Source organism: Rattus norvegicus, chromosome 16 (assembly GCF_036323735.1).
Source record: "Rattus norvegicus strain BN/NHsdMcwi chromosome 16, GRCr8, whole genome shotgun sequence".
NCBI classification, from domain to species: domain Eukaryota; kingdom Metazoa; phylum Chordata; class Mammalia; order Rodentia; family Muridae; genus Rattus; species Rattus norvegicus.
The window spans coordinates 216,415-237,246 of NC_086034.1; the positions used below are offsets into that span (position 1 = coordinate 216,415).

At 47.3% G+C, this 20,832-nt stretch overlaps 2 protein-coding genes and 1 long non-coding RNA gene across 21 annotated transcripts in view; 1 reads left to right on the forward strand and 2 right to left on the reverse strand.

Annotated features, from left to right (window-relative positions):
* Nucleotides 1-20,832, forward strand: part of LOC134482310 (uncharacterized) — a 399,485-nt gene that overhangs the window by 65,486 nt on the left and 313,167 nt on the right. The window contains exon 1 of one of the 12 annotated variants that reach the window (XM_063275799.1): nt 8,267-8,402. The exons of the other annotated variants lie outside the window; for them this stretch is intronic. The gene's annotated coding sequence lies outside the window, so the exon portion shown is untranslated. Of the gene's footprint in view, nt 1-8,266; nt 8,403-20,832 lie in introns of those variants that run through there. 12 annotated transcript variants of the gene reach the window in all.
* LOC102551656 (uncharacterized) lies at nt 1,624-16,632 on the reverse strand. 8 transcript variants are annotated; one of them, XR_010058340.1, is made up of 7 exons: nt 15,945-16,629; nt 15,610-15,739; nt 11,729-14,235; nt 10,353-10,474; nt 5,673-5,874; nt 3,688-3,894; nt 1,624-1,960 (listed from the first exon to the last, which is right to left on the reverse strand). It is a non-coding gene; the product is annotated as an uncharacterized LOC102551656 (long non-coding RNA). The 8 variants fall into 8 exon arrangements; XR_010058339.1 differs by having other exon boundaries at nt 3,688-3,839; nt 12,277-14,235; nt 15,945-16,617; XR_005494991.2 differs by having other exon boundaries at nt 3,688-3,839; nt 13,512-14,235; nt 15,945-16,568.
* LOC120097510 (spindlin-1-like) lies at nt 7,476-8,515 on the reverse strand. The gene has a single exon (XM_039095187.1). The coding sequence runs from the start codon at nt 8,323-8,325 to the stop codon at nt 7,537-7,539; it is 789 nt and encodes a 262-aa protein (XP_038951115.1). The 5' UTR covers nt 8,326-8,515; the 3' UTR covers nt 7,476-7,536.

Sequence of the window (20,832 nt, forward strand, 5' to 3'; positions counted from 1 at the left end):
GTCCTGCTCAAGCTCATGTGTGCTATATAAAACCAGCCAGCTGACTGGGTCAAACCACAGCTTCTAGAGAGGCCCCTCAGGACTGCTGGGACACTGGTGACAGGTTCAAGAGACACATTGTTCCTGGTTCGTCTGCATGCTGTCTTGATGTAGGACAATTACGACCACACAGCTTGGAATCTTAGAGTCCTGATTCAAACAACTCCCTCTCATTCACCCTAAGTGTACCTAGGAGTACCTGTCAACGACAGACTGGATTCCAGAAAAGGTAGCATGTTTTGTTTCTGGTGGAAAAGAATACAGTGGAAACGAGAACAGAAGTAAGTCCTTTCTGTGTGTAGTTGGTGCCAAGTGTTGGACTTCCTTGGCTTGAAGAGGTTAGGAAAAGAGGATCAGGCCATCTGAAGTCAGTGTTCTGAGTCTGTTGCAACCCACAGCTGAAGGAGCATCCGGCCAGGGCAATACTGCTTGATCATCAGGGCCTTAGAACTGGATGGATCTGCCCTGGCAGCCAGCTCTGGGAAGCTAAGAGGACAGCTGTCATTGTGCCTGCCGCACTGACTACCTTCTGGCTAGAGGTCTGTTTTCCTTGGGGGAATCTATGCTCTCCTGCTTTTAGGGACAGTGGCCATTTGGACTGGTTTTCTTCTGCTCCAGGGGATGCAGTGAACGTCAGGCCCAACATTGATCTGTTCAGGAATGAATCTCCATGGGGCAAGTAAAGACTGATTTAGCCCTTTTATAAAGGGTTCCCTTTTAAGGAAGGGAGGTGAGCTTTGAATGCCTGGGATAGTCACCTAGCTGTCACCTGGGAAGAGGGTGCTAAGCACGCCACCATTTGTACCCAACAGTATTCAAGTGACACCATCTCTGACTTTTGGACCCAGAACAGACAGCCTTTCTTTTTTTGCTTAGTTTGGTGAGAGAACCTTCTGAGCTAAAAGTTTAGGCAGATGATCCTCTTTCTCAAGAGCTGGTAGTCCTCCTGACTTTTCTCCCTCCCTCCCTCCCTCCCTCTCTCCCTCCCCCTCTCTGTTTCTCTTGGTCTTTCTCGGTCTCTGTATCTCTCTGTCTCTGTCTCTCTCTGTGTCTCTGTGTCTCTGTCTCTCTCTCTGTCTCTGTCTCTCTCTCCCTCCCCCCGCTGTTTCTCTTGGTCTTTCTTGGTCTTTCTCTCTCTTTCTCCCTCCCTCCCTCCCTCCCTCCTTCCCTCCCTCTCCTGTTTTTAATACATCACTTAAAACTTCCCCTTCCTGGCCAGGACAGGGTTTCCCACAAAGACTGGAGATAGTTAGCCTCTTCCCCTAGTGTGGTGACCCATATGGCCATGTCAGATGGAGCTGTTGGCAATCCTGGCTCAAGGGAACGGCTTATTAAATCATGCTAATGATCCTGTAGCATACATTTCCAGGGTTGCTCTGCTTCCCATCACTGAAGACAGACCCACCTCAGGTGGGCTTTGGAGTCAGACAACCCTGGATGCTTCTGTCACTGTCATTTCTAGTCAGAGACTTAGACAAATGATTCATTCACCACAGAGCTCAACTCATTGGGGAAATGGGCAACTCAAATCTCTTTCCACAACAGATGAAGAAATGAATGAAAAGAATTCATGCACAGGGAGGCTTAGCCTGGCCAACACCACACGGAGCACTTGTTATTTATAAGAAATCAAGACTGTGAAGGTGCTTTGCTGAGCTTATCTGTTGGTATTTCATCACATTTCTGGCTCTCACCGAGTCTTCCTCTGCTTCATGTCTCCCTCTACAGTGTTCACTGAGGGTTGGGCTAGACCTGCTCTGGACTCTGCTTGTCCAGATGGGGAAGGTCTGGATTCAACTATTTTTGCTTTCTCTTAGACATGGGAAGGTCATGCCTTCAGCTCAGTTCAGTTCGGTCTTCTTGAGAGTCTTTGATCAGAGGGCTGCTGTGTCCTCAAGCTCAGTGTTTCTCCAGAACAATGCTTTAGGGATAAAAGAGAGTAGAAGGGATACCACAGATACCAAGTCTACCATTGGTGTGGAAACTGAACAGATCTGGAACATTCCACAGCATTTTAAAAAAGAAAGACCTGGAAGACTCATTGCCTGGTGTAAAAGCTTACTGTAAAGCTTCAGTTGTCAAAACAGCATAGTAAGGACCTCATGACAGACAAGGGGAGAGAGAGAGAGAGAGAGAGAGAGAGAGAGAGAGAGAGAGAGAGAGAGAGAGAGAATACTGCAAGTTTGTACACAGTTCCAAACATAGATGGGCAATCCACACTGCTGCTTGTTTGTTTGAAGTAAGGTCTTGTTTGTTTCCTTTTTTTGAGAAAGATCTCAAAGGCTAACATGTAGCCCAGGTTAGCCTTGAAACTTATCTACAGCTCAGGATGAACTTGAACCTCTGATCCTCCTGTGTCTGCCTCCCAAGTTGACTTTCATACAGGGAAAGAAAAACTAGGGTCCCAAGCATGCTAGGCAACCATCTGCCAGTTGAACTACGTTCCCCAACCTGGAAGCTAGCAAAAATGGAAGCTAGTCAGTGGAGGAAAACATAGTCTTTTTAAAACAAGTCATGGTGGAGTAATGGAATACCCATATGCAAAAAATGAACTTTGACTCCCAACTTGCATAATTAGGCAATAATTAGGTCAAAATGGATGCTAAATCTAAATGTAAAAAAATCTAGAAGAAAACATTAATGACTGTGGTTTAGGCAAAGTTTTTAAATATAACACCAGGGAACATAATCTGCCAAATGAAAATACCAACAAATCAGACTTTATTCATCTTAAAACCTATTTTTAGTCATTGATACTGTCAAGAGAATAAAGAGACAAGCCATAGACTGGAAGGCACTGCCCATAAATTTTGTTTGATGAAGGACTTGTATCCATAAGTTACAAGGCTTTCAACAAAAATAAAATAACCCCATTGAAGTCAGGGGAAGAGTTGAATAGATATTACACTAGAGAAGAAGGTACATGGATAATAAGATCATGATAAGATGTTAAATATTGTTAGTCATAGGGGAAATGCCCACTGAAGCTAAATAGATAGCCCAGTGGTTCAGACCACTTGCTATTCTTCCAGAGGACCTGGATGCAGTTCCTAGTACTCATATCAGATGGCACACAACCACCTGTAATTCCAGCTCCAGAGGGCCTGACATGCTTTTCTGGACTTTAAATGCACCAGGCATACACATGGTACCCATACCTGACCCCTAGATGCACATGCACACACATAATCAAAAATAAAATCAGCCACACTGAGATACAACTATCCATCCTAACAGAATGGCTGATATTAGAAAGACTGATCTTTCTAGGTATTGGAGAGGATAACTGGTTTATAGGAAAAGAAAGCAGATCAGTGGGGTGTTTGGGGTGAGGGCAAGGGGTTGGCAGAGTGGGAAGGAGGGAATTTTAGAGGATGATGAGTAAGCTCTTTAACTGTGATGATGGCTTCCTAGTTGTCTGTATATGTCAAAGCTTATTAACACACACACTTTAATTATATACAATAGGTTGCATGTCAGTTATTGATTAATAATGCTGATTTTTAAAGAAATGAGAGGGGTCTAGCTCTCCCCCTAGCACCTGGAAGGGAAAAGACAGCCCAACACAGAGGCTGGCCTGTCTGGAAGAACAGGAGCAGGCCCTGCACTGCTGCATCCCATGATGCCTCAGCATCATGCAAAACTCACCTCTCCTCTGCAGCCTCTGTTGGAGCACACTCTTCCCACCTGTCCAGTCAGCTCTCTTAAGATTCTGCTTGTCCTTCTTGATCTAGGAGAGCACTTTGTCAAGTCCATGGAGCCTTCCAGAACTGTACACCTACCAGTACTGCCTTCGCCCTCTGCATGGGGACAGCATTTCTTTTGTATGTTTCTCCAAGATCATCGATGATGGTTCTTACCCAATAGAAGACAGACATAGAAACTGCTGTCATGGCTCTCTGGAGACTTCCTCTGACACAGACTTATAATAATTTATTCCTTTTGAATATTTATTTATTTGTGTGTGTGTGTGTGTGTGTGTGTGTGTGTGTTAAATTCACACATGTGTAGGTGTACGAGCCCTTGTGTGTATTTGTGGAGGCAGGAGGTCCACATCAGAGGTCTTCCTCATTTATCTTCTGCCTTAATTCTGAGGCATGGTCTCTCACTAAACCAATCCCCTAGGGTTCTTCTACCTCTGCTCCTGTGCCCAACACCAGGGTTATACATGGATACATCCACACCTGGCTTTTACTTGTTTGCTGGGGTTGAAGTCAGGTCCTTGCAAGGCCAGCACTTTACCCACTGAGCCAGCTCAGAGTCCCTCACAGGTGTAACTGCTTTCCTTGCTCCCTTCAGAGGGGGGGAAAGCATGTATATATTGTCTCTGTAGCAAACATAACCCCACCTTCCATGAAAGAAAGTACACAAGCTTCTCTTTGCCCTTACCCAAACACTTACAAAGTGCTCTGCATTCTCTCCAAACCATAAATCCATGTACTCTGCTCTCTACTCCAGTTAATGTTACTGCAAAACCTTGTTTTTAGCTTCCCAGGCTCTCTTGACCCTTGCGGCTTTTTCTCAACCTAGCACCCAGCTGATCCTACAGTTCCACAGGCAGATGCTATGTCCATGCACAAACCAAATTCTATACTCTCCCAATGGTGTTGAGATTAAAACTAAATCCTCTGGCAGGGGACAACACAGTTGGGCTGGGCCAAATTCCTGCTGTGCTGCCTCACCTGGCTCTAGCCACAGTTACTGACCTAGCCTTATCTGTCTCAAGCAGGCTCTGACTCTCCCATCTCAGGGCTGTGGCACAGACTTGTCCCTCGCCTGGAGACACTGTCCCTTTCTTTGTTTAGTTTACTGAAGCAATGGGTTGTCAGTTTCCAGCACTGGGATCTTGAGAAATACTTGTTGAATGAATGAATGAATGAATGATTCTCAAGGCAGCTTTGAGGGCTGGCTCTTTGCTGCCTCCTTTGTACTTTTGACCTGGACATGAAGTTCTATTATTTTATAGTATAATGCACATTTCTGAAGCCAGGCTGACTCTTACCACAGTGTATACTTAACATGGCCATATCTTTTGCTTCACAAAACTGCCCCCTTAGTAATTCACTCTTGCAATGACACATTATGTGGAAACATGAGTACCAGTCATATCTTTGTGTTGTCTGTTAAATGACTGAGGGCCTGTGACTCTTGGTTTCTGGAAACGTCTGTCTGGTTTCTCAGTTATGGCACCTGCTTTATGATCTCACTTCTGTTGATAAGTAAGAGTTATTGTACCATCTCTTTGTGGAGTTTCTCCTTAACTCAGACCCTGAGCTTTCTACAGGCTGATGTAATGTTTCACCCTTAACTCTGAGGACTCAGATTGAGCACAGGAAGGAAGAGAGAAGATTCCCGATTCCTGGCCCTCCTCAGGAATGCCCCAAACATCTGATAGTGCAGCTGTGGTACTTTTGGAACATCTCTGACCTCAAGCACCAGTTGTGCTTTGATACCCCTGAGTTCCAGGCTGGGCCTCAGAGCCCTTTGGTGTCCATTGGATAGCCAAGGATCCTGAACCCTCTTTGGTATGCTGTCTGATTCTAGTCCCCACGATTTTTACGTTATCCAGTGAATGATCTCTCCACATTCCACCTCACATCATTCTATGCCACTCTGAACCATGGATGACTCACCTGAGCAGGTGCTTCACTTCACTGCATTCAGGAGTTCACAGAATCAAGAGCCTTTGAGGCTCAGCTCCCACCACTAGCCCTGGGCCTCTGGATATCTGTGTTGATGCTTGGTGAGGGGTTCCTGATGGTCAGCAACACAAGCCAGGTCAGACTGGGTCATGCTTGGGCAACTTGACCTCTCTCACAGGCATAACTTCCTCATCTGTAAAAAGAGGATAACAAACCCAGCTTGTTGGATAATTAAAACCGAAGGCTGAAATGAATGGATGCAATTGCTCTAATTACCTAACTGTGGCTAACTGAGGCCACAGTAGGAGCAGGGGCAAACCTTTGGTGGTACTTGAGGGAAGAGTGGGGCAGGAAGAAGACATACCGATAGCATGGGCATATTAACAGGCAACTGAAACAAAGTCATCATTTTAGCAACTGGCCCATCGTAGATGTGTACTTGACACAGGTTGGAATGTGTGCTCAGTATTTAGCATGGAGTAGGAAAGACCACTAGTTAGTACTTGAGTGAGGAGTATTACTGGTATGTGCTCCTAACTGCTGATAGACATGGGCTTTCATTTTAAAATTATCTAATATTTAGTATTTATCAGGTTTTTAAAATGTTTGCTTGTTTTTAGTGTTAATACCATCCACTACCTAAGTCAATGTCAAGCAGCCAGTGTTTCTTGCTCCACTGTTGTGCCATCATGTAGAATTCCCATCAATTAGCAGTAGTATTTCTAAATAAACTCAAACTATATACAGCAGAGTAAAATCTAGCAAATCACTATAAGTGTTTCTACTTTGTATGTTTGTATATGAGCGGGTAGGTTGAAAGCATCAGCATCAGGTGTCTTTTTTTTTTTTTTCCTACGGCACATACAAACCCTGGATTTATTGTTGCCTTTTAAGTCCATGTAGTAAAACCCCGCTGACAGGTGTGAACAAATGGACTAATGTGCCGTCTAGAAGCACATCTATATTATTCCATGTGAACCAAGGACCCGGGCTCTATTGTCAAAGTAGTTATGATTAAAGAGTAAACAACAACGATAACAGAAACAAACAATAACAACAAAAACCACAAAAAAAATAAAGCTTAGAATTGAAGGCAGCCTTTTACCCAGATTTCTCAACAGTTTACCAGAATTCTGTGGGTCATTGACTCTTTATGGCTAATTTATACCTGGACTCAGCCAAAAGCCTCCGGATTGAAATGGTACTCAGAAATTGACTTTTGAAACAACCTAAATGTCTCTGTGTGCTTCCTGTGCCCAAATTTAATTTCAAACAAAGAGCAGGCATATTATAAATATGACTGACTTGGTTCGAGCACTCCTGTTGAACTGGAGAAAACATTTTCACCCCCACCCCATCCGCAAGGAAAGGCGTGTCAGTGGTGAGTGCCTCTGTGTGTGTATAATATATACATAGGCACACAGATGCAGATCTAGACAGGTAGCTATATAGATACATAATCTCTCAAAAAAGGCAGTAACAAAAATAACAAACTATGCTTGCATTGTGGCAGCAGAATAAGACAGTGTCAGAGTGAAGGGGAAATGGGTACAACCTATCCAGGTTTAAATGACTATGATGCTAGCTTAACTTTACCACCTTGCTTGTAACCCCCAACAGACAGCCTTCCTGTGAGGGAGGACCCCTCACACAGACGCTCTGAAGAGGGAGGACCCCTCACAGATGCCTTGTGTTTGAATCAGTCTGCACTATTCAGAACACCAGCTCTGCTGGTGGAGATTGTGGGTTTGCAGGGACATCTAAGCTTTCATTAAACTGGAAAGCAATCGAGTCTTTATGTCTACAAATTATACATTTAATAGTTCCACAAATTTGGCAGAGTTTGTGATGACATCTAGGATGTTTTCACCAAATCGTAGACGTAAATATGGAAGTCGTCATCAAACTTGATGAAATAGACAGAGGGCTTGGCCTCTACTTGATGGATGACCATGCCAGTCCTTTTCGAGCCGTCTTCTTTGGCATATTCCACTTGCTTGCCTACCAGGCTGTCCACAACTTCTCCTGGCTCCCTTTCTGCTGGAGGTGAATCATTGGAATCGGGCATAATGCGGAGGTCGCCTTCTTTGTAATCATCTAGGAGCTGGTACATGTACAAGACAGGGTCTTTCTCATAGGTGATGTAAAACCATGTGTTCATGACAGGTGCCCGTGCCAAGACCATCCCCCTCCACTCATCTTTAGAGCCATCCTCTGTTTCAAACATTTGCTCCACCGCTTTGCCAATCATTGTGTCCGCTAAGTGTGCATCGCTAATCCGAGATGTTGCAACTCTGTCAGGGAGGACTTCAAGTGCAGAGACTCTGTCATCCTTGTTCAGCTCTAGTCCATAGACACAGTCAAATCCATCGTACTTTATGAGATACAGGGAAGGGTTCACAGGCACCTGGTCCAGGACAGTCCCCTTCCACTGGGTGACAGGGCCGTTGCCCTCTCTCCACCCATGCTGGATCCTGCAGCCTACGATGTTCCGCCGGGGCTGGGACACAGGTTTGCTTGGTCCCACACTGGTCCGATGTTTTTTATGAGATGTCCTCTTCTTCATCATGTTTGCAGAGACTCCAGCATGGCCTGCATCAGCTCTGGACCGCTGGCCAGGTGTCTTCCCGAATGGGGTCTTCATTCATCTGCATCTATGTGAGCAGCAGAGCTGCTGGACTAGGGTGAAAATCCAATGTTCTCAGTTGAGGCTGCCCACAGGTCAGTGTTCTTGTTAATCCACCATCCAGGTGTCTCCTTTACAAGTTCAGCAAAAACACATGGAATCCTAAGCACTCATCCGTGCAGGAAGCCGCTAGGGACCGCGACCCCCGGCGCTCTTTTTTTTTTTTTTGGTTCTTTTTTTCGGAGCTGGGGACCGAACCCAGGGCCTTGCGCTTCCTAGGTAAGCGCTCTACCACTGAGCTAAATCCCCAGCCCAATCAGGTGTCTTTCTAGTCTCTACTTTCTCTGCTGGGACATGATCTCTCCCTGAACATGGGGTCAAGGACTTCCCTAGGCTGGCGGGGACCCATTCGTCTCTACCCATCAGCATTGGGTTTACAAGCACACACTACTGTGGCCAGCTTTTTAGGAAGGCACTGGGCATCCTAACTCAGGTCTTCATGCTTGTGTGGCAAGCATTTTGCTGACTGATTCATCTTCCCAGGCCATTTCATTTTTAACACACATAATCTAGTTTTCAATAGAGTGTTTAACTATTTAATTGGCTTGCCAAATTTTCTGAAGTTTAGCAAGTGCCTCTTGAGAGCTGTCTCCAGGTCACTGTGATCAAAGACTAGTCTATCCTCTAAAATACTAACTATACCTTTTCTGTCTTATGATTTTGGACTTGAGACTTCTCTTAGTGTCTTTACTTCTTCCTTATAGCTGGCTTCCCCCTCCCCCACTTCCCGCTTGTGGATTTCTTATTCCAGGCAGACAGTCTCCAACCAAGGAGAATATTGGGTACTCAGGTTCTTGTACCTTCCCATCTGTATAGTTTATTAACTCCTAGGGTGGATGGAGCCTGGTGGAACGTTAGGTTGGGAAAGAGAAGACAGTGGGAAGGGAGAACCGTGCTGTGGGGTGTGGGAGAGAGAAAGGGTTATGTCTCTTCTCGGGCCAAGAGAGACGCCGCTGCAAAGGAAGGTTTGCCTCTTTTTGGCAGTTGTTGGCTCCCTTGACTCTTGCTTGGCTGCTGTCCTCAAGAGTTTCAGCTGTTAAAGCTGCTTGCCAAATGAATACCTGCCCCCAAATGTACAGAAATCTCTCCTGCCAAATTTGATCCTCCCATCAGAGATAAACGTTTACTGCTGGCTGGTGCAACCGAAATCAAAGCATGAACGGTGGCTCTGGAGTGGGAAACTCAGTCTCTTGACATCCTGCCACTCTGAATATCACAAAGTTATCAAATGACTGAAAGGACCAAAGTGGCCTGGGGAGAGACATCAGTAAGCTATCCAAGGACCTGGGTGTGGTGTCAGTACTCATGTAAACAACCTGGGTATGGTAGTGCATTTGTGAATAATCTCAGTGTTGAGGAAACAGAGACAGGAGGATCACGGGCTGACCAGCCAGGAAGTAAAGCTCAATTGATGGCCTCCAGACCAATATGAAATCCCGTGTCAAAGTGGGTGGGCTTTGCTCCTAAGGATGACATCTGAGGTTGTTCTCTGGCCTCTACACATGCTGAACACAGGGTGTCCCATTCAGCTTCTCAAGAGGCAGGTCTGCCATCAAGCCTTTATTTCAGGGACATCTCCTTGGAGAGGCCCATTCAAGGGCCAAAGGGGACATAATTTGAAAATAGGAATGGCCTCATGTTTGTGTTCAGAATGAGAAAAAAAGGAGAAAAGGAAAGCTAGATTTAGAAGATAGTAAATAGTTTAAAGAACAAAGACTTACGGCTGTGCCTATAGTTTAGATGGTAGAGCATTTGCACAGCAGGTCTGTAATCCCAGCACTTGGGAAATAAAGACAGAAGAATCAGAAGTGCAAGATCATCCTTGGCTATGTAATGAATTTGAGGCTAGTTGGGCTACAGAAAAGTCTGTCTCAAAAAAACATATAACAAAAAGCAAACAACAAGGGCAACAGCAGTAAATACAGTCTTTAGAACAAACTGACATTATTCAAACTCAGAATTTAAATGCTTTCTACTTGCATGACCTGTGGACCTTGGTCTTGTTAGTCACCATCACAGATGAGTCACAATAGGTGTTTCTGGTACTTTGTCCCCGTTGGTTAGCTCTCTCCATTCCTCAGTGGTCCTGGGGACTTGTCACAACCACCTGTTGTTAGGGTGCAAGTGACAGGCCAATTGACATTGGGAGCTGCTGTTCCTATAGAGAATAAACCCCCCAGTTCCCTCCATCCTGTGTGATGGCAGAGGCATGCTCATAGATCCCCAGGGAGCCTCAGCAGATGGAGCCTCACACATCCACAGTAAGGAGGGCCTCCCTAACACCCTCTCATAAACTACTTTCCTGCGTCCTTTCTCTCCTCACCCTGATTGGCACCTTCTGAGGCTATCCTACAAACAAACTTCCTGCTTGAACCTGGCCCCTGGCCTCAGCATCTCCTGGAAGAATCTGATGTAAGGAAGTTCAGCACCTTGGGAGTTTGGGACGTAAATAAAAGGAATACATAGAGTCCATTTAGGGAAAAATAAAATATGTGGAGAGAGACTCCTGGCAGGGACTTGAGTAGGTATTGGGCTCTGTTCCATCTCTTTCTATGACCTGCTCAAGAAGGGACAAACACAGTAAAACCATCTTTTCTCAAGTTCTCTCCTGATCTCCCAAGAGCAAGTGGTATCCTGTCCACATGTGGAGTGGGCAAGTGGCTATCTGCAGAGTGGTCTCCCTCGCTGGTTGGAACCCCAGCCTAAGCAGGGAGTGAAACTCTCCACCCATGGGGGTAGAAGAGGAGCCTCTGGGAGTTCTTTTGGGGGCTAAACAGACTCAAGGATTAATTAGCTAATGCCTGTGGAGTGCCTAGGAATGTCAAGTACTGAGTGTGAAGTACCATCATTGAGATGGCTTCCCCTCTTTAAGCCCTCCATGAGAGATTTGTCGATTGCCACGTGTGGAGGAACGGCTGCTGCATCTCCAGTTGGGGCTCTCAACCAGGCAAATATTTATGGTTTGTATCAGGCACTAAGGGATGCACAGCTTCCAGAGGCTGTGCTCACAGCTCCCTCCCAGCTGCAGCGGATGTTGGCTTAGGGAGGAGTTTGGGATGATGGTTCTTCCAGGGTGTCCATTTTGAAGCTATGCCACCCAGAACCCTTAGCCTTATGCCATCTTGTTCTCCAGTGTGTGTAACCACGGCTAGAGGTCAGCCAGGAGTCTTTCCTTCATCATGAATCCAGGGGTCTGAAGGTGTGCTCCCTCCCAAGGTCCTCTTCTCCTATTGAGGCTGACGCTACAGCCCTCCCTAACATCCAGGCATCTTTACTCTCCATTCATCTTAGTTTGGGTTTCTATTGCTGTGATAAGACACCATGACCAAAAGCAACTTGGGGAGAAAAGAGCAGATTTCACCTTATAACTCTCAGGTCATGTTTCATCAGTAAGGGAAGGCAGGGCAGGAACTCAAGGCAGAAACATGGAGGCAGGAGCTGAAGCAGAGGCCGTAGAGAATGCTGCTTACTGGCTTGTTCCTTATGGCTTGCTCAGCCTTTCTTATACTACTCTTATACCCCTCTCCCATTCCCCATCCAAGGGTGGCACCAACTATATCAAGCATTAATTAAAAACATACCTGACACTTGCCTATAGGGAGGCATTTCTCAGTTTAGAGTCCCTCTTCCCAAATGACTCTGGGTTGTGCCAAGTTGATATAAAACTGACCAGAATGCTAACCCAGTGTCCAGATACCTCCCAGACTGAACTCATTCTGCTGCCACAGCCTTCTCTTTCCCACTCCATTGCCACTGCCCTGACTCAGCCTCCGGACCTCTCTCTGACTTATTGCTTTCACCTCCTGGACCACTCCTAGCCTTTAGTGTACTCCTCACATAGCCCGTGAAAGCTCATTCTGAAACTCAGTTCCAGAATCCTTTCTGTAATCAACATTCCTAGCTCCACACCTACGTTTGGAGACAGATAGCTTCTTGTGTCTTTTGCCATAGCAGTATGGTCTGTGTTGTGAGAGAGGTTTGGATTTGATGAGGAACAGAGAGCTGGCCTCCTGCCTCCTGTGTCGATGCTGTCGTCATTGAGGCAGAGATTCTTCTGACAGCTGAAGTGGCTGTAAGATAGCTTACCCACATCAGCACCAGAGAGGCTTACATACAGCCCCAGGTTGCTTGCTGTCTGGCTGTTAATGTAACAAAGAGTGGGTGGGAGACATCGTCTTTTCCTGCATTCTTAACACACACCCCCGCCCCCGTGTCAGCAAATTTAGTTGTTCAGTCCTTGCTGAAGTAACAAACTTTTGTCTTCTGGGATCACTATGAAGGCTATGAAGATGGGCTATGATTTTACCATAGGTTCATGGGATGTCATAGCCAGTGTGGGATTCTGTGGAATCAATGTCTGCCTGAAGTTCTCCAGTCTCTTCCCTATTCCTGGCAGGCTTGGCCAGGGAGACCAGATGTGGAGACTGAGATTCTCTTTGGACAAATAGGAACTCAGACAGACAACATGTCATTGCCTCCTTGTGGCTTTGCAAGATGGGGATCTAAAGTTCTGGGATAGTGAGGGGGATGTCTCTGTAGGAAATAGGGGCAGTGTGGTGCTAGTCAGATGTTAGCTAGCAGGATAGCTGACAGCACTGGATCCACTTTGGGTTGCTTCTTCAAGAAATCACAGTGAGGTATCCTTTTCCTCTCAGGGTTAGGCCTGATGCCACGGTTGTATACAACAGAGCTCCTGGAATTGAGGTTCTTTGGGTTTGTATCAGTTCTGAAGTTAATAAGATAAAGGCTCCTGTCAGATACAGCCTTCTGGTGAGTTTTATTTGGTCTGCCATTTTAAAACAATGTTTTCACAGAAAAGTTCACGTCTGCTTTCTTTTTTAAAAAAAAATAGGGGAGGAGAGGAAAGGAGGGGGGAGGGAGAAGGGGAAGGGAAGGAAAAGGAGGAGTCAGCGTAGGAGGAACTGGGTTTCTTATTCTTCTAAGACAACAAATGGGGAGTTGGGATCAAGTGACTGCTGCTGTAGACGAGGGGGATCTGTGGATCATGGGAATCACCTGTGTGCTGTTACTTATCTTCTGTCCTGGGCTGATGTCACAGCCAAGGAAAATATCCTGATCCAGTGGAGAACCTTTGTGACTAAGATATGAGAGCAGAGTGATGCCATCCAGCTGTGTGTACTCACATGATAGAATGTCAGAGTTGGCAAAGCTCCCGTTGGACTTTCTTCCTGATTCTCTTACCAGAGACTTAGATCGGGAAGGGAACCTGGAGCTGACTAGAGATGCACTCAAGGTTCCCTCATGAGTGATGGCACCAGAGACCAAACCTCAGATCTCTTCACCCACAATCAGGAGTCTTTCTGGTTACCAGAGTATCTTTGTCTCCCCCCTTTCCTTCCCTCATTCATGGCTCTCTTGCAGACAGGGGAAAGATTATGATGAGGACAGCTGAGCAATAAATGGGAGGGGAGAGGCCCAGAGCTGCTCAGGATAAAGGCTGAATGCTGGAGCGTTCAAAAGCCACTGGGCACTGAGTGAATGAAGCCATGCCTGTCTCCGTTGCCTGGGTACTCTTTATACATCACATAATACCATTGTTCAGTCAGAACCTGGGGCTGGAATCTTCAGGCTTCACAGGTAGCCAGCTCAGCAGCAAGACAGGGAGTGGGAAAGGACGGAACGTTTCAGCTTGAGAACAGCAGCTGTATAATAGAGCCAGGCTGGTTTGTCTCTGGGCCCCACTGTCCCTTCTCCCACCTCGAAGTAGCAGCATGAATCAGTTCACTGCGGCAATGGTCCAGGCGATGTGACTTGAATTCTCATCAGCTACCTGATTGCAGTCCCTGGATGTGTGAGGCACAGGATGTGCCTGGCATACCAAACGTCGTCCTGGTGCTACGGCTCCTGCTAGTGAAGGCAGAGCAGGGCATCCTTCAAGGCCAGCACTGGTCTTTATCTTGTCTGAGTCTCTGGGACAGTCCAAAATTCTAGAACTGCTTTTGATAGCCCCCCCCAGCCCCCACCCCACCCCATCTGTCTCAAAGATGCCCTGACAAGGCCCTGTGTTTCCTAACAGACAAAGGATGGAAAGGGGATGGATTGTACGCAGTCTAGAGGCTGCTGTTACTAATATATTATTCTGACACACAATGAACTGCAAAATTTCCTCGAAATGAAGAGCTTGGATCTTAGGAGGGTCTGCATAGCTCCAACAGAGTTCAGCCCTGTGCAAACCTTGCCCTTGCTGAAGAGCTAGGGACACCGGGCTCCCCACAATGGTCCCAAGGTGTTTGGTACTTGGGGATGGCACCTACTGAGAAGATGCACCTACCCAGCCAGGACCCAGTTTAGGGACAGTAGGACAACAACACTCTTGTATGGGGATTGGGGGTGGGGATTCACAAAACCTCCCAACAGAGCACTCAGAACAACAATCCTTCAAAAATGGTGGCGCTTATCCTCTTCTGACAAAGGACTGAGTGGAACTCTCCCCGGAGGTGGGATGAAGCACACATTGCCTTTTATCTCCCCTTCCCTTTGAGAGGGGAGCCGGCTGGTGCAGAGCGTGGTGGGGAGCCATAGAGAAGGCACTCTGGAATGAAAAGCATAATCTCTCGCTCCCAAACCAGGAGGGGAGGTAGCTTTCATCCTCCCACCCCCACCCCGTGTGTGCGTGTGTGCGAGGCTCTCCATCCTGGAGGCATCTGAATGGGAGTGAGGGCTTGGAAGGATGCTACACAATGCAACACTATATTGCCTCTCCCCAGGAGCCCAGAGCAGGCCAGGGGTACACAGCATCTAACTTTGAAACCAAGCCTCCAATCAGCGATTTAAATAAGAAATATAATCTCATTGAACACCAAGAGCTGTTGCTCGGAGACGCTTCCATTTACAAGGCACTTGAAGAAAGTCCCCAAGCCTCCAGTTTATCAGAACAGCCAGCTTTGGACTATTTCCCGGCAAGAGAGATGCTGGGAGGAGGATGGGGAGCTGGAGTGGCTGTTAGGAATCCAGGCTGCAGGCAGCTCGCTCTCTCTCTCCCCTCCCCTCCCCTCCCCTCCCCTCCCCTCCCCTCCCCTCCCCTCCCCTCCCCTCCCCTCCCCTCCCCTCCTCTCCCCTCCTCTCCTCTCCTCTTGGGTGCCCTTGTCTCACTTTGGGAAAGGAAGCATTAGCTTCATTTAGGATTTCTTCCCTTCCAGCCAAGAGCCAAAGTGCACCTTGTGTATGTGGACCATATTGGGGGAGGGCATCAAGAGGTGGAGAGGAGGGTCTCAGCCTTACCCAGTGTGCCACGAAGGAGATGCTCACTGCTGACTTCCATCATGCTTCTGAGAGCTACCCGTCAAGGCCACCTTTCCGCAGCCTGGCCATAGAGCAGAACTCTATCTGCAGTGTACTTCAGCTACAGGAGCTAGAGGGGAGAGGGCCGTAGAAGACAATGCTTAGCTATATCCACAGTGGTAATAACCATACTTAGCTGTGTTGACGTCACCACAGTGGTGCTAAGCACTCGCTTTATGAAGTTTGTCTCACAGAACCTCCATAAGAGCCACAGGCATCTGTCTTTGCCATCAGTAGATGTGGAACCTGACACCCGAGGAAGTTTGCCTACTCACCCGTGGCTTACAGGCACTTTGAAGGTACTGCAATCACATTGAACACAGACCTCTTCCAGCCTTTCTCTGCATAGGCTGTGGTGAATGGCACACACACTTGGGTAGTGGGCAGGAACTTGCAGTGTTAGCACATCTTTGGTCTTTGCTCAGAGGAGGACAATCTTGACCAAAGCCATCTGTGGACCTCAGCTCAGGGTGAGCAGCTGGACAGCTCTTCCCAGATTTCAGGACTCTAGGCCTCCTTCCTCCTGGTATGTGAGACAGCACAGAATGCTGGGGTCCTGCCCTCTTTCACCTCACCCAGACTATTGATGGCTATCACTAGGTCTCACTGTAAATGGTTCTTGAATCTGGAATCCAAGCCTTTTTGCCATATTCCTGTTCTCCTTCGGGGGACCTAGTTTCCTGCTTGTGTCCAGCAGGGTTCTTCTCTTGGGAGTCTAGAGACTTTACCAGAGAAGTTCGAGTCTGCTGCTGACCCCTATGTAGGCATCTTGGCCACCTCTCCACAGTTCATACTCCTGGCCTGACTACCATTCTTACACCATGGTCTTGCCTCACACCGAGCAGAATGTCATCCTGGTCCTGCTGCCTGGCAACCCTTGCTCCTTGGGCAGATTCAGCCTAAGTGGGTCTCCCTGGGCACTGTGGCCTCAATAGCTCAGTCCTGGCAACCTGACTGGAAGGACAAGAAAATGAAGAAAGGACAGACACATATATAGAGAAGTGGGGATCAGGAAGGCCATACTTACCAGCACCAGCTACACAAAACCCTGGACTATCAGTGTGTTTAGCAGGAGGAGCAGCTAGCTAGTCTTGGTAGGACTTAGTAGGGGAATCTGTCTCAGGCTGTAGTTATCTGAGAGGAGGAAGTTTGATCATAAATACTCATACTGGGAGCAGAGGAAGGTTTTGTCACCCCTCTAAATCTCAGAGGGATGAAGAAGACCATTGGTCTGAGGCACCTATGGTCCTTGACAAGGCAGAATCCAAGTCATCAATACATATTCCCTCATTATTTCACCTGTTTCTACAGCTTGGGTCACATGCATATGTATGTGTGTGTGTGTGTGTGTGTGTGTGTGTGTGTGTGTGTGTGTGTGTGTATGTGCACATATGCACACACATGGAGGCCTGAACAACTGGGCTTAAAATAGACTCCAGTGCTTATGAATCATGTATCCCTTTCTCCATCATTGGGTTTAGCCATCTGGCCTCAGCTTGTTCACATGCAATGCAGGGTGATCATAATTCCTTTATTGTGACCTTGTGGGAGGTCATGTATGCTGGAGTGATGTTGATACAGCTGATACAGCCTCTGGCCCAGGCAAGATACAGAGGGGCACATGGGGCTTGGATGGAAGCTTCTATGAGGCCAGGAGGTGGGGTTAGAGCTGGATTCTGAAGCACAAGACTGTGATGCAAGGAATCACAGGGTAAAAAAGGGAAGACAGGACAGTCTCCCGTGTTTGTGGCCACAAGTTGAAGCCAGGTATGCAGACACTAGCTCATCATTGTTTATAGTCAAGGTCAGAGCTGACACTGGAATTTTACAGTGGGGGCACTGAGGCCCAGGGCAGGATTAGACTATGAGGAACCTAAGGTGGGAGGGAGGAAGCCCACCTCTCTTATTGATGACACACTATGGTAGGACAGATGCACTTATTTTTCTAGAGTTCATGAGTACCAGCTTTGGTATAGCAATCCATCTCCAATTTCAGGTTGTGTGGCCGTAAAGTAGTATCTCCCTTGGTCTCCTAGAGACCATGACAGTACACAAGGAAACCACCCAGTGCTCAGTACTGAAGGCTAAGCAGAGCCTCAGCGGGCCCTGGTATGTCCTGTTACTTCATTTCTGGGAGAAGATGTAAGGCTGGGAAAGACCCAAATGGAGAACCCAGGGCTACCTAGTTACCAGGAACAGGACAAACGAGCTGCTCCAGTGCTTTGTGGGGAGGGGGAGCTGCCCACTGCCGACCACATACAGCAGGCAGCTTTTTTCCTCATAGCTCTCGTGTTGCGTTTCTTAATTTAAAATGGGAAATTCCGTATTTGGAAGGTCATCAATCATTTTTGTGAGCTGGGCTCTGCGGAAAGCATGGGCAAACATTTAGATTTGTGGCTTGAACTGTTGAAAATGGGAAACAATTTAAATAATATTAACATTTTAACAGCCTCCACTCAGGGCTCTGTGAAATTAACTATTATCTCTTGGAGTGTTTGTTAAGTTCAGCAGTGGGTAAGTGGCAGGTTCTCTGGGCGGTATTCATGTTTGGGAGGTTGGGTGAGACCCTGTGTGAGGTCTCTTGGGGCTAGTACCAGTGAGGTCTGCTGGCAGTACCAACAATCCCATGCCCTGGGCAAAGGGGGCATCTCTCTGCAGTGGGGACTGTGGACCCAGCAGGGCTGAGTGTTAAGACTAACTAGTGATCATTCCCAGACTCTGCTCTGAAGGAACCCCATTGGTCATGGAGGAGACCAGAAAAGTACACAGTGGTGCTAGAGAGAGGCTACACATGAAAAGGGAGTGCAGGGCCCTGGGAAGAGGAAATCATGGATGCTTCCTGGTTGAAGTTGCACCTGAAGGGATCCTGGGCACCAGGTAGCCACAGAATGAGGGACAGCTCTTCAAGGTCTGGCCTTACTCTGACCTTCAGGAAACAAGGGGCGGAGTCTGCAGATGATGCCAAGTAGAGCCTGAGACGATGCTCAGGACTGCACTGTTTCCACGAAGTCTATCCAAGCCTAGCATGCATGTCTGTGATAGGTTTGTAATCACAGGCACACAGTTGTAAGAATAGCCAAGACTGACATTTTCTAGGCAGCTTAGTGGCCCCCAGGGTGATGATAAGCCCAGGCAAGCCATGACTTAGGAGGAGAACAAGGTTATGGCTGGTGCTGGAGTGACTTTTCTCAGGGCCTCAGTGCTGCACTCTGTGAATGGACATTGGAGCTTTCTGCCTGTCCTTTCTCACCCATTCTTTTGCTTGTGTCTCAGCAGTCACAGTACAGTAAGCCAGCCCATGGGACTGTGGCCTTCCCATCATTGGGGTGCTGAGCAGATATTGGGTGACAAGTGTGTCAGGGCCCAGTGTGAAGCATCTTCTTCATGGGACATTAACTCAGCCATATTGTGGACCAGACAGCCCCTTCTTGGGGTTATGGACTGAATGTGCACGTACTAAAAACCCTACCCACAGTGCATCTATCTGTACTTGGTTCCTGAAGTCAAGCAAAATCATAAGTATGGAAACTAGTAGCATCCTTGCAAGAAGAAGAAGACCCAGAAATGCCAGAAAAGGCTACCCAAGAACATAGCAAGAACACTACAAGCTTGTAAGTTCACCTTAGAAATTTACCTCCCCAGTCACCTTAATCTGAGGCAAGCAGGCATCAGGGCATGACCCTTGGAGGAAGTGGTTGTTTGGGGCAAGGTGGAGAAGAATGAGGAGGACCTGGTCAGGAAGAAGGAGTAAAGACTGTGGAAGAAAAGATATATACAAAGAGATGTTAAAGGGATGGTGGGTTTGAGGGCAGTGGATAAAATTCTACATGTTGGGAGAGCAGGAATGGAAGGGAGTGTGAGGGTGAAAGACTCGGTGCTCAGGTTGGGTCCACTGGTGTGCTTAGAAGGCTGTTTAGAGACTCTGTGATTAGCATTAGTGACTTCTGTGTGACCTTAGGCAAGTCACTAAATCTGTCCATACCATAGTTCTCTCTCACTTGTAAAACAGAATGAAGGACCTTTGTCCTACCAATCCTCCCTCCTCAATGCTTTGTGAGATCAATGAGGCAACCACTTGGCCTGATGAAAACCCCAAAATAGGGCTAAGGAGACAGAAGGTGTTGGCTGGAGTCATCTAGATGTCCATCAGAGAAGTGCACAGCCAATTGGAATCTTAAAGGCTGTTAGGGAATTGGGTGATCTCTGAAGCTTGTGCCAAGACCTGCCTTTTCTTTACATTCCTTTTATGCCACTGTGGGCTCCATGAAAGAAGGAGAGAGAGAGAGAGAGAGAGAGAGAGAGAGAGAGAGAGAGAGAGAGAGAGAGAGATTGATTCTGAGGTAGAACTGTTACTAAGTCTGAGTCTTTGTGAATTAGATGCTGTCCTCCTGCATAAACAATTCCCCCTGTGCCTAGATGGCCAGGCACTGCAGGCCTGAGTAGAGTGCAGATGCTCCAAGTCTGCTTCAGCCCAATTAGTCAAGCATCAGTGCTATGGACCTGAGGTAGGGAGACTGGCTTCCTCTCCCTACACTGTATTTCTCTGATGGCCAACTAGTGGCTAGTCAATTGCTTTCTCTGAACCAAGAAAGATACAACTAATGATGAGAGCTTTCATAAGCAGGAAAGATAAGATGCTTTGTGACCAAGACTTGATGAATATAAGTGCAGAATGCAGACCCCCTGGTGTGGTAATGCCAGGGAGGGACTCCTCTGTCTGGAAGACACACTAGGGTTTGAGTAGATTTTGCCTTAGAACCATATGGGATTTGAAAATCAGATTGCTGCATTACCCCAGGCCTAGAGTCAGATCTTTAGCATTGGCTTGGGCCTTTCTTCAGCAAACTCCCAGGTGTGTGTGTGTGTGTGTGTGTGTGTGTGTGTGTGTGTGTGCGCGCGCGCGCGCGCGCACGCGCGCACTGGTCCACACTCCTATATCTGTGGATCTGTGTCGTGGCATCCCATAGGACTTGTCAATGGAGACAGTCAGGGCACATATCAGGCAATTACCATTTCTCCGTGGGCTTCTAGGTCACAAGTCTTTTGTCTATGACCTGTGAAAGTGGTGGCTAAGCTCTGAATCTGGGGCAGATCTATCTGCTGGGGATCTGTCTTCCAGACCTGGCTTGCCTATATCAGTAGCTCTCAGAGCTCCTGGACTTT

What these genes read in the sequence shown, in the direction of transcription:
- LOC120097510 (XM_039095187.1), bottom strand. Translation starts at nt 8,325, where the DNA reads ATGAAGACCCCATTCGGGAAGACACCTGGCCAGCGGTCCAGAGCTGAT.